Raw genomic sequence first — 12,962 nt, 5'->3', positions numbered from 1 at the left:
ATTCCTTCTTCTTTCTGGGGAGGAATACCTTTTCTCAAGTCTTCCAAATTTAAAACTATACCCTCCATACTTTTGTAATTGAACTTGTCTCTTTAATTCATAATTCTTTTGAAATGTGAGTGCAAACCATCAAAAACAGAGGGGGAAGAAAAGTTGCTTTGGAAAAACTAAATATTTCTACCTTTCCTGAGAAAAACTATAAAACAGTGAACTCTTTCAGATATCTTCCTGTCTTTTTTTTTTTTTTTTTTTGGTAAATCAAATCACTTACGTGCACAGCAGTAAATTAAAGAAAAGCAAGGAATAAAGTCCTCTGCTTTTGTAAATGTTAAAAACTCTCTTGCTATTAGAGAATAAATGAGGAAAATATCATATTAAAACAAAATAAGTAGGATTGGATTTGTTAGTTTCCGTGTGCTTCTTAATACATTCTGTCTTTGTTAAAGACAATGTGATCTTATTAGAGTCCATAAAGATTGGAGAAATTTCCATACTTAATTGCTTAGTTTCTTTTTCTATTGAAAATAGTTAACGTTTTGCAGAAGTGCACTTTTATTTATTTAATTTATTTATTTTTAACGTTTATTTATTTTTGAGACAGAGAGAGACAGAGCATGAACGGGGGAGGGGCAGAGAGAGAGGGAGACACAGAATCGGAAGCAGGCTCCAGGCTCTGAGCCATCAGCCCAGAGCCTGAGGCGGGGCTCGAACTCAGGGACCGCGAGATCGTGACCTGAGCTGAAGTCAGCCGCTTAACCGACTGAGCCACCCAGGCGCCCCAGAAGTGCACTTTTAAAGATCCTCTTGATTTATGGGGCGCCTGGGTGGTTCGGTCAGTTAAGCGCCCAACTCTTGGTTTCAGCTCAGGTCATGATCTCACACCTTCATGGGTTGGAGTCCCACGTCTGGCTCTGTGCTGCCAGTGCGGGGCCTGCTTGGGATTCTCTCTCTCCTCTCTCTGCCTCTGCCCACTTGCATTGTCTCCATCTCTCTCAAAAATAAAATAAAAACAAAAATGTTTAAAACAGAAAGATCCTCTTGATTTACGTCTGTTTTTTTTTTAAGTATATGATCTGTCCACAGAATAAAGTAGTTAGGTTATTGCAATTTGTCATCTATAACCAAAACTATTTTTACTTTAAACTGTATATTTTTTTAATTGGATAAATAGTAATCCATCATCTCAGAAGTGTTGCTCAGATTTTCATTCTTTGGAGTCAAAATATTTGAGTCCAACTTACACGACTGTGTCCTGATTTTGAAAAGTTAACTTTGTAATTAAGTTATATGCATATTTTATACTTGTAATTTATGGGAGAAAAAAAGACCAATATGAATAATTTTCATCAATGAGAATATGTATTTTTTAAATGAAATATATGTTCATGATCCTCCTGGAGGAAATCACTATGATGGGCTCTGTGCAATATTTATATAAGATTCAAGAAATTACTGTATAAGCCAGCTCAAAGCTTTTTTCTACAAACTTATAATCAACATATTTTCCTTATAAGTACTAAACATTTTGCAAAAAAAAAAAAGAGAGAAGACATATCTAATAAGTCAAAACTGCCCTTTTAAATGTTTTTAATTATGTATAAAAGTCTTTGAATGAAAAAGATTTATAATTTAGGAAAGAGAAAATGCAAAGTATTGTTTGTAAAGTAAACACGAGATATTTCCTCTAGGCAAGTAACAATCTAAATCCCTTTTAATTAATAACTCATATGGTCTACTTATTAACCAAGTCTTTTTGACAAATCCAGTAAACCTCTTGTTTGTTGTTTCATTTTGTTTGTAAGAACCTCAAGTGTTTATTACATAGCAATGGCTGCATATTATTGCTAGAGTTTCCCCTAAATTTAGGGAAGAAAAGAGGTGAATAAGACATTCTTTGAAGGCCCAAAAAGCAAACTGGTCTTTTGGAAAAGTAGCCTTGATAAAATAGTCTTCGAGTGTGGGTAGTAAGCATACTTATGGGAATTCTTTTTGTTTCCTTTTTTCTGCTCTCCAGTTCATGAAGGCTCAGGAGAAACCAGTCAAAAGGAGACTTCCACCTGTGATATCTGCCAGTTTGGTGCAGAATGCGATGAAGACGCTGAGGATGTCTGGTAACGCATTCTTTCTATTCTTTAAACAAATCATGACAATAATTTCTTTGTGTTCCCTCGGCCATTTCCTAAAAGACATTTTCAGCACGTTTTCCAATCCAGTTCCTAAGGGGGAAATTAAGGGCTATAATAACAGCAAGGAATTTCTGAGGCTGAATTAAGAGCTGGACTAGCCAGGCAGCTGTTAAGAACGTTCGTTACTTGATACGATACGCTAAGATACCTTTTAGACCCCCAGATACTGTCAATGGTAAAAGATGGATAGGAAAATCATACTTATCAGGACGTTTCTTAGGAACCATGGTCAATAAACAATGGATGGTTGCTAATCTGCTTTCTAAGATGGTGGATCTGAGTAATTGCAGAGAAGTGAAGTGTTCTGCATATGCGCACCCATAGCCAAATTAAGAAGGCAGTAAAGCAAAGAATGATTTCTGGGCTTCTCTCTAGGATCAACTTCTCCCTTCATCCAAACAATACTCGACTCCTTCTGGAAACATGTTGAACAAATAATGAATAATATTCATTATTTTGAATGAGTCCCAAAATGTTAGTCCTCCGGGGCATCACATGTATTAGTCCTGCCTAAATCATCCCCAAAGGGAGCAACCCAAAGTTCAGCATGAGGTCTTTGTGGTGTGATAGTGGAAAGAGACAGGGTTCCCCCCTCACTTATGCACATACCTTTCAGGAAAACAGCCGAGTGCCCTTTGTTGTCTTCATTGTGCAGACTGTGTTTGTCTAGAGGAGTTAATCATTTCGATCAAGGTGGCAAAGAGAGTAAATCTTAAATGTTCTTATCGCAAAAAAAAGAAATGGTGGTTGTGTCACGTGATGGAGGCGTTAGCTAACAGTATGGTGGTAATCATATTGCAATATATAAGCATATCAAACACATGCGCATCTTAAATCTATACAATGTTATATGGCAATTATATCTCAGTAGAGCTGGAGGCAAACAACAATACTTTGGATCAAACTTTTGTGGGTGGAAGGAGCCACTCATCCAAAGAACAAGAAGAAAAAAACTGAAGGCAAGATAATTTTGGCAAGAGTGAAACAGCCTGCACTTAAAATATTTGCAGTTTTTTTGAATGAAGATTAAGTGGTGGATTGCAACAGAGCAAACTGGAGTTCTTAGGGTAAACTAATCAGGTACTTACAGGTAGACACTGTAGCCAGGTGAATTAGCCACCCACTAATAAATGCAGACAGCAGTAGAGTTTTCCACATCTGCCAAATATTTCTCACCAATGGGCAGCTAGCAGCCAGGTGAGAGCTTATGTACCGGTTTGACCGCCTTGAGGGAAATAAATGTGTGATTTCTTAAGAGCATTTTGGGCATCTTAATGGCTAATGAATTTATCGTTCCCAAACCTGGCTGATCATCACAATTACTCTGGAAACTTTTTAGACACACTAATTCTTTTGTTCCACCCCAAAACTAATAAATCAGAATTTCAGAGAAGTAGGGCTTAAATTTTTACTTCTCTAAAACTCCCCCAAATAACTATGAAACACTGCTTTAAAATAAATGACTGACTCAAAGAATCATTTTGCTCTCTCAATGCTTTTGGACTCTATATAGTCATAGCCATTATATATATTGAGACACACTGATAGGAAAGACATCCTTTAAACATTACATTTTTAATGTTTCCTGGTGACTGCATCTGTAGTTCAACATCATTTTTAAAGCTGTTAATTATCTTGTTGTCAATTATTTTACTTAAAATAAATTCACACGGGTTCCTAATTTTTTCTTAGAATTTCCATTCCCCTGGTTTCTCGTCTCTTCAGTGGTCATCCTTAGGTAACATAGTTTCCTTTGCAGATGCAAAGATTTAAGAAACGATATGAATAGCAGCTAAAAGCTACTGGTTGCTCACTATGGGTTTGATCCATCTGTATACTTTTTCTTGTCGCTTATCTTTAACCCTAGGGGTAAATTCCACCATCCTTTCACTTTACAAAGAGGAAACTGAGTTTTGAAGCATTTCAGTGGCCGTCCACAATGAAGAGGTGAGGTGAAAGTAACTAGAGGGTGTTAGCCTAACAATTCAGCCAAAGATGCAATTAAAATAATATTTCTTTCCTGCCATGTCTGCAATAATAAAATAGCCAGATTGCAGGCAGCTTAGATGTAGTGACTCAAGACCTGCAGGATTCAAGCTGGTGACAAGGGAGATGCCTGCAGCAGGCAGTGGGAAAATGTCCAGGCAAGGAGTGTCACTCCTGGTATTCTAGCAAAAGTTCCAATCTATGGTATGAGGGCAGGTGGAATGAGCAGATACACACAGGGCTGGTGGCATCCGAAAAATTCAACAGGAGGTCATAGGTCCCAGCCATGCAACTGGAGCTAAGAAAAAGAAACCCAGTTATACAAAGGGAACAAGAAGGACAAAGCAGAACTTCCGTGATCAAGGAATTGGTTATCAATCAGGAAAAGAGAGACAGATCCGGGCAAGACTGGATAGATACCCACTTGCCGGAACTGGTGTCGAAAGCCAAGCCTTGGTTACAAGGGGCTGAGACGAGCGTCTAGATCTCAGAAATAAATTACAAGGTCAGAATGAAATCAGCAGCAAGGCTGACTGGATGCTGAATCAGTTAGCTTTTGGCTAGGACATCTTGTACGCCCCCAGCCTAGAGACAAGATTAGTTCCAAAATGCGGAATAAAGCTGAACCTCCAGATGGGGCTAAGTGGCTATAGCTGTGAAGATTAGAGGGATGCAGGGGGCAGGGAGCCAAGAAGATCATTATACTTCCCAGGCAAGAATGAAAAGTTGTTAGCATTTAAATAAAATGTACTTAAAATGTCCAATGTAAGCAAGAAGGAATGGTGCTGAAAGTGATAAGCGTATTGATTTTCATTTACATAAATACCTTTGTATGTTAACATTTTGTATTTAGTTATGACCATGAAGGGCAGATTGGGAACAGCTGAAGGACGCAAGAATAAAGCGATAAATGAAGTTAAATAGGCATGGAAGGAAAGAGGCTATAAAGTACAACAGAAGGCAGTTGGGGAGTGATCTGACTCGTACTGGTCAACTGAAGCAGGGGAGTTTTGATGTGCTGTTGATTTTAGATGAAACCACGGCCAGGTCCTCTTGCAAACATAACGTATTGCATATGCTGTGTGGCAACAAGGAGTACAACTCAGTGTTCAATTTTATTTTTGCCTTTGATACTAACTAAACCCACCGTTTTATACATGCAAATTTCCTCAATCCTACGTTATGAAGTAATTAACAAGATGTGAATAATTATTACTGTATTTGTGATATGGGAACAAAGATGAGAAATTAATTCCTGGTCTTTCTTTAACCCTGGCCTAAGAAATTAATATTTTATATTTCATCACAGAAACTAAGTCTAGTTATCCAAAAATGCTTAGGTACTTGCCAAATGAGGACATATCTTTGTTAGAATTAAAAAGCCGGTTGGTCAGTTACAATCAATCACAATCACTTGATCTTTTCACAGATGAGTTTTGGAGTTAAACAAGTCACGCTGGGGGCGCCTGGGTGGCTCAGTCTGTTAAGTGTCCAACTTCAGCCCAGCTCGTGATCCCCCACTTTGTGGGTTCAAGCCCCGCATCGGGCTCTGTGCTAACAGCTCAGAGCCTGGAGCCTGCTTCAGATTCTGTGTCTCTTTCTCTCTCTCTGTCTCTGCCCCTCCCCTGCTTACACTCTGTCTCTCTGTCTTCCAAAAATAAATAAATGTTAAAAAATTAAAAAAACAAAAACAAGTCACGCTGGACATGGAGAAGATAAATAAACGAACGAATGAATGAATGGTAGAGGGGTAAGGAAAATAGAGGAAGAGAACTAATAATAATTAGAGAATGGCACTGATAAACCATGATACTAAAGACATTACATTTTAATGCCTTTGAGAAAAACAGATGGTTTATAAGCTCATATAAACCCCTCACGTACATTCTATGATTTCATTTCAAGGTTTTTCTCTTGCCTTTTCCTTCTTCTTATGGACAACATCAAGACTCTAGAGACCCGAAGATTTTCTCAATAGCAGAGAACCACCATTGCTACAGAAGATTCTTCAGTTACAGTAATTTTCCTATAGTGTAGGAAACAATTAAGCTTCCAAAAGAGATAATTAAAAGTCCACATGGGAAGTGGTCCACACCACAGATCTACCCACTCTCATATCGGGGCATCCCTTTATTTAGGATGGACTTCAAACAAATGGAACACCTGTGCAAAGGGATGTGTAAATTTGCTTATAGGGAAGGGGTTAAGAGGGGAAGGAAAGAAGGGCTTAAAAGATTGTTTCTCTTAATATCCAGACTGAAAAAAGTCAAAACTAATATGTTTATACATCAAAGAGACTCTCAAATGCCTCCTGCCAAATATAATTTATAAAGAAAAAGAATAGCTTATAAATAAGTCAAACATAAGAAAATTGACTCATTGCAGAGTAATAAAGCCAATCTGATAGCACTGGGAATACCAACTTATAATTTCAACAAATACTTCTGATACTTGGTTCGTTTTAGAAACAGGTTTATATTCCCTTAATTATCTTACCTGATAAATTATTTCTGTAAGTCCAAAGTAGGTCAATGGTAACTCTCTTTGCACTGGGAACTATTCCTAAGAAGTAATTAGCCTAGAACTTTCTGTTGGTCCTGTCAGTCAGAAGTAGTTCAGAGCCCCGGGGTTGATACTTGATTTAATATAAGAAAAAAGCAAGTTGATAGCTGAGTCTGATCATAGGAATGACTGGGTAAGAAATTGGCTGCCTGCCTAACATTTTCAGGGTGTCAGCATAGATCAAGGAAGGGAGCACAGGTGTAAAAGCAGATGTGGCTCGTGACAAATGATATAAAGGGGCAACTTAAATTATGTGTATTTGCTTCGTGTGTATGCTTTCTAGCTCCTATTTCCATTTTAACTTTGCTTTTGTATCCCACTCTACATGCTACTCAGGCTCCACTGGCAAAATCTTATTGACTAAAATTCTATTAATTCCTCAGTAGTCATTCATTTTGTCTTTGAAAGCATTGATAATGTGTTCCAGTTTTACTGTATAACATCCTTGAGTTTGACTGCAATGGGAAGAAAGGGAAAAAGCAAAGTAGTTGCAGTAAAATGAGCTCAGAGAAACTGAATGAGCACCTCTGTTTTTCTTATGTCATTGGCGTTCCATAACTGAGACAGGGTGTGGGCTTTGACGTTGCTTTTGTGAGTGTCTCTCACAAAGACAGTTTAGTTTGAAGCCCTTAACATCTTGCTTCTTTGATCTGAGAAGGCTCCTTGTCACTAGGATGACTGTGTGTTGTTGGCATCATTCCCACCTTTAATGCATTTTGGACTGTGGAGAATCATGAATATTTGAAGCAGGACAATGGCCGTGGATGATCGTTGGCACTAGATTTCACCATACATAGTAGCAAATTAGGCATTAGGTCCTGCTGACGTTAGTGCTTTTGGATTACGAGTTTGAAAGGGAAAATTAAGACACCTCTGAGGAGAATACAGAAAATGATTTCTTTTAAAACTACTACCGGTCAACAAATGAACAAAAAGATTGTGTTACATTTGGAAAGTTTCCAGTTGTTTTCTACGAAGTAAAAAGATCAGTTAGGATTGCATACAGGATATTTCAAGAAGAGGATGCTGATTAGTCACAAAATCTTAGTGATTCAAGAGTTCATTCAGGCTCCTCTCAGGGTGTTTCCCTTTTATTGATTTCCTTTGCTCTCTTGCCTCAGAACTGTAAATGTGCTTACCATAATTAGGACTGACTTCTAATGAATTTACTCATGGAGAGAATAAAAACACACATAAAAAAAAAATAAAAATAGGTCTGCTCTTGAAAAATCCAAGGTTTTTGTTGGATATAAATATGACTTTATGAGAAAACCTTTCCAATCTCAAGATTCATGGACTTGGGATATTGCCTCCCTCAAATCGTCTCTTCTCCTCCACCATGAAGGCAGTGCGGTCACCTCTGAAAACTGCCATCGTATTTTCTGTTTGTGTAGATGGGTGGAGACTGAAGAGTAAAGACAAATCTCTTTCCTTCAATGCCTCCATTTGCCCAGAAAATTTTTCCAGAGACTGAAATATGCAGCTCTTGATTTGGGGTAACACACCTATTTCCATTCCCACAATTTCAAGGGGAAATGCAGACATTTTTAGCAAATCCATAGACAAATGTAAAAGTTCGTTTGATTTTATTTCTTTCTTATTATGCATTCCTCCAGTTATCTTAATCAAGAAAAAAATAACTTGTGTTTTTTTAATTCCACACAAAGAAATAAAATTTAGAATGCAATTGGAGTTAAAAAGGACTATTATTTGTTACATGGTCTATACAATGATCTGTGCCAACAAACACCTGATCTGTGACCCAAACTTCCTTCTGTAGTAGCTGCCAGTAATAAATCTGCAAACTGAGTCTAACATTTTGTCACTTTGAGAGATAAATGAATAACAATGCCACTTCAAATGAACAACAGGCAATCTCAGAAAACAAACAACAAATGAACAACTAACCCACCCACCAAAAATGGAACATTATACTTTGTGAAAAGTGAAACTTAAAAAATAAAATTGAGGGGCGCCTGGGTGGCTCAGTCGGTTGGGCATCCGACTTTGGCTCAGGTCATGATCTCACGGTCCGTGAGTTCGAGCCCCGCGTTGGGCTCTGTGCTGACAGCTCAGAGCCTGGAGCTTGTTTCAGATTCTGTGTCTCCCTCTCTGTCTGACCTTCCCCCATTCATGCTCTGTCTCTCTCTCTCTCAAAAATGAGTAAACGTTAAAAAAAAATTTTTTTTAAATAAATAAAATTGAAATTTGCAAATAAGCCATGGTCTTTAAAACAATGGCTTACCTCAGGTCTTCTGTGATACTGGGCTCCTTCAAAAGGAATTAGATTTTCACCTAAGTTCTTTTGAAATTTTTCACCTAAGTTCTTTTGAATTTTTCTCAGTAACTATGCCACAACTATGCTATCACATAATGATTGATGAAACTTAATTATGGTGTAACAGATACAAACATAAATCTGGTGTGGACTACCAGAAAAAATAGGAATAAAGTATTCTAAACTTTCACATGTGTTTTATATGCTTTTAATCATTTTTATTTAGTTTGTGCAATATAAATCATGTAACTTACGTTTTATATAAAAATAATGAAATACTGCACGAAAGCAGAAGAAAGGAACAAAATTCCTAAGTACGTGTATTTCTACCACTAATTTAACTGTTTTTGTTACTTGTGTCTCTTTTTACTTGCTGTTTGAATCTTGTTTTTGGACTCTACCCTGCTAATGGGGTTTGCCTTACTTTTGGTGTTCGTTCATCAAGCTCTCACACTCAATTTCCTCTAGACTTGTCTGAGTCTCAGTTTCTAGTATACACTGAGTCAAAGATTGCTCCCCGCTAGAATTAGAGAACACCTATTCCATCTTCTCACGTCCCACTGTAACGCCCCAGTCTCAGACATGAAAGTATGACTCGCATAGTTATCAAAATATGACAGAACTTCCAAAAGTTTGTTTCCCATATGGCAGCCGCCATCATAATGTTTACGCTTATGGAGCTGTTTAATCCTCATAATCTCATGAAGTTAGATGCATTAACATTTTTCCATTATTAATTATTAATATTTCCAAAATTATTAATCCAGTATTAATATTTCCAAAATATTATGGAGCTAGTTAATCCTTCTCATAATCTCATGAAGTTAGATGCGTTAATATTTTCCATTTTCAAGAAAGGAAACTGAGGCACAGAGTGGCTACACAAACTGTCCAAAGCCAGACAGTAAGCGGAAGAGCTAGGATTTGAACCCCAACAGACTGACTCAAGAGGCCACCACTCACTGTCTTCTCATATATTTAATGGGATAAATTGAGTGGGTGCATGTGTAGTATACATTATGTATATACACACACATATACTGAATTTCATATCTTTTGTCTTGAAATAGAATATGAAAACAAAGACTTAAGTGAGGAAATCCACCATGAGCAGGTCCACATTGTCTATGATGACCTTGAAGTATTTTCTTTCTCACTATGTACATACATTTCCTTAGAGACTGGATGGCTTTCCTTCGTTTTGTTTTGTTTGTTCTTCATGGAAGCATTGAATTATCTGTGGAGGATGTCATGACTATATATGCCCAATTAGAGGAGGTTATTAGGTATAACGTTGCAAAGAACAGACGTATCTTCACCAAAACCTGATTATTTTGAGCTGTTTCAACTTCAGTTTGCTGCTTTTGAAGTGACAGTAGCAACCTTCTTAATGGACCGGGGGGGGGGGGGACATAATTTATATATTAACTAGGTAGGTTTTAGATCTTTTTATCCAGAAAGGAGGCATGTGAGAGATGAGCCATTCAACATTCCTCCTTCCTTTAATGCTGGTGTGCCACTATCAGCCACGTGTCACAGGGTGTGCAAGAAGCAGAGAACACTGAGGAACCCAGACGAACAAGGGCGCTGTTCAGTAAGCCATTTGCTAAGTAACGTTGTCCTTACTGTCTCTGGGAGTAGCTGATGGGCTGTGTGCCCCTTTCCAAGTAGCAAAAGAGAATTGATTACAAATGCGTATTCTGACCATAAGAATAGAAGTTATGGCATGTTCAGAGAAAAAGGGGAAAATCGCTACATTCAATGGCAGCTAAATATGGCCCCTATGCCAGTGGGTTTTAATCCCTGTGGTAGTGGCAGTGTGCTGCTGTGTCTTGCCGTTTGGCTCTTCAACATATCATGTCAAGCCTTTTATTTCCCAATCTCGTAGATCTTCTTGAAGGTTACATTAAAATAGGTTTTTTTCTGATTATAAAAGTGGCACATGTTTATCGCAAAGAATTTGAAAAAACTAGAAGCATAAAAACTCTATTAAAATGGCATCTCCATCATCCCTCCATTCCTGCAAAATTTGGAGGAATATACTCCCCCACATCAGTGTTTATGTATGTGTGCATACACATGCCTGTATATATTTTTAATGAAAATGAAGTCATTGTTTACACATCCATAGACCCCCTCCCCAAAATTTTTACTTAAGGTTAAGGATGAGCTTGGAGATTGTTAGGAATGTTAACTAAACTTATGAAGACCATATTCAGATTTGAACATAATTTCTGTGTTCTATTATATTATATCATTTTCCTTTCAAAATTTGTGAACTTCTCAAGACGAATGGATTGAGAGCACTGTCCCAACTTTTGAGATCTAAAAAACTTACCAAAACCTAATTCCCTTCTGAGTCCACCCTAGACATTTTTCTTGGTTAACTCCAAGAGACTGGATGGTTCGTGAACTGTAAACATTTCGTTGTCTGTTTCCAGAGCATTCATAATAAATAGCTTTCTGAGGTATAAGCATTATTTACAGAGAAACTGTCCTCCCAAAGGTGTTTTAAATTGGGTAGAAACTATTGCTAGTCTTCAGTGGTTTACTTCCAAACAGCAATATATCGTGTGTGTTAGTTCATCTAAACAACAAATCAGCAAGCCATCCTCCACAGCCAACGTCAGTCCGTTCCAGACACATCCCCCTACAAGCAGGATGTGTATTTTCTACTAAGTGATTGAACAAATTGTAAAATTACATGCAACACCCCATCGGACAATCAATATTCCTGAAGCTCTAAATGCTTATTGTAGTAAAGACAAAAATAAATGAAGGAAAGGGAGGTCTGATTTTTCTAATCCCCCACCCAGTGCCAAGTAGAATCATTCAGGAGTGGATCCATTCTTCCCCTCACCACTAAGCTATGAATGAAACATAAGAAATCAGGATGATGCACTTGGGACGGATGATCTTCTAAAGATTGTTTACCACAGCTCTTTTTTATTCATTACAGTCTTTTTAAAGTCTTTGACATAGTAGTTTTCTTTATTCTCTGAGCTCATTCTAAAATGAGCTTTCTACAATCAAAATTGTACTATCCAGGGTAATAAAAGTAATGCTAGACTACAAGTAGCCATAGTGACTATAATGAGCAGATATTAAAAGATATACACAACAAGTGGCACAAATGCAAAAATAATAAGTGGAATAAAATACTGTCTTCACATTAGCAAACATTAGTGATGTATTTCTGTAATAAACATAGATATCGACATGAACGCAGCACTTTAAAACATTCAAATATAACATCAAATTATTAATTATGACAAAGAAATGAAAGAATATATTTGATTGAAGTATGCAGTTTAATTTTAATTGAATTTATTTTTGCTGAAAGAAAAAAAAAACCAACCAGACATGAGGAAGCACTTACTTTGTGCCCTGCACTCCTCTACGGGCTTTGTATTTATTAATTCATGTAATCCTCATTGACTAAAGGGTGTTATTACTATTGCAGTTTTAAATATGATGAAACTGAAGCACAAAGGTGTTAAATAACATGTCTAAATTTACTTAGCTATTAAAGTTCAAAGTCAAGATTCAAAGTCAGAGTCCACCCTGTGACCTATTTTGTAAACATTGTGCTCCAGAAAATTGGGGACACAATGGAGAACTTGCAAGACTCAGAGGAGTTTTACAGGTGTAGAGAAGGGGGTGACATTTCCCTGGGAAAACAGAGAGAGGAGTGTATATTTAATTAGCATGGAAGTCAAGTGTACCCTCCATAGAAGTCAAGTGAGCCATCTCATCTAATCCTTTACAAAGTTGCAGTAAGTTAGGTCTTATTTTCCTCCACTTAGAGAAAGAAGGAAACCAAGTGTTGAGAGATCAATAACATGCCAAATATATGTTGCTATATAGGAGCAGTTCTTGAGTTCAACCTCAGATTTTTCTAAGTCCAAGGTGCATGCCCTCCCATTTTAGTGCATAATGCTAAAGAACAG

General features: G+C 37.4%; 1 protein-coding gene across 2 annotated transcripts in view; it reads left to right on the top strand.

Annotated features, from left to right (window-relative positions):
• The window catches only part of TMEFF2 (transmembrane protein with EGF like and two follistatin like domains 2), a 230,509-nt gene that overhangs the window by 130,426 nt on the left and 87,121 nt on the right, over positions 1-12,962 (top strand). For both annotated transcript variants that reach the window (XM_043577356.1, XM_043577355.1), the window contains exon 5: positions 2,015-2,111. In XM_043577356.1, coding sequence (XP_043433291.1) covers positions 2,015-2,111 — 97 coding nt within the window. The remainder of the gene's footprint in view (positions 1-2,014; positions 2,112-12,962) is intronic.

This window comes from Prionailurus bengalensis, chromosome C1 (assembly GCF_016509475.1).
Source record: "Prionailurus bengalensis isolate Pbe53 chromosome C1, Fcat_Pben_1.1_paternal_pri, whole genome shotgun sequence".
Classification (NCBI taxonomy): Eukaryota; Metazoa; Chordata; class Mammalia; order Carnivora; family Felidae; genus Prionailurus; species Prionailurus bengalensis.
Note: the sequence above shows the minus strand (reverse complement) of the source record. Positions and strands in the feature narration are given on the sequence as shown.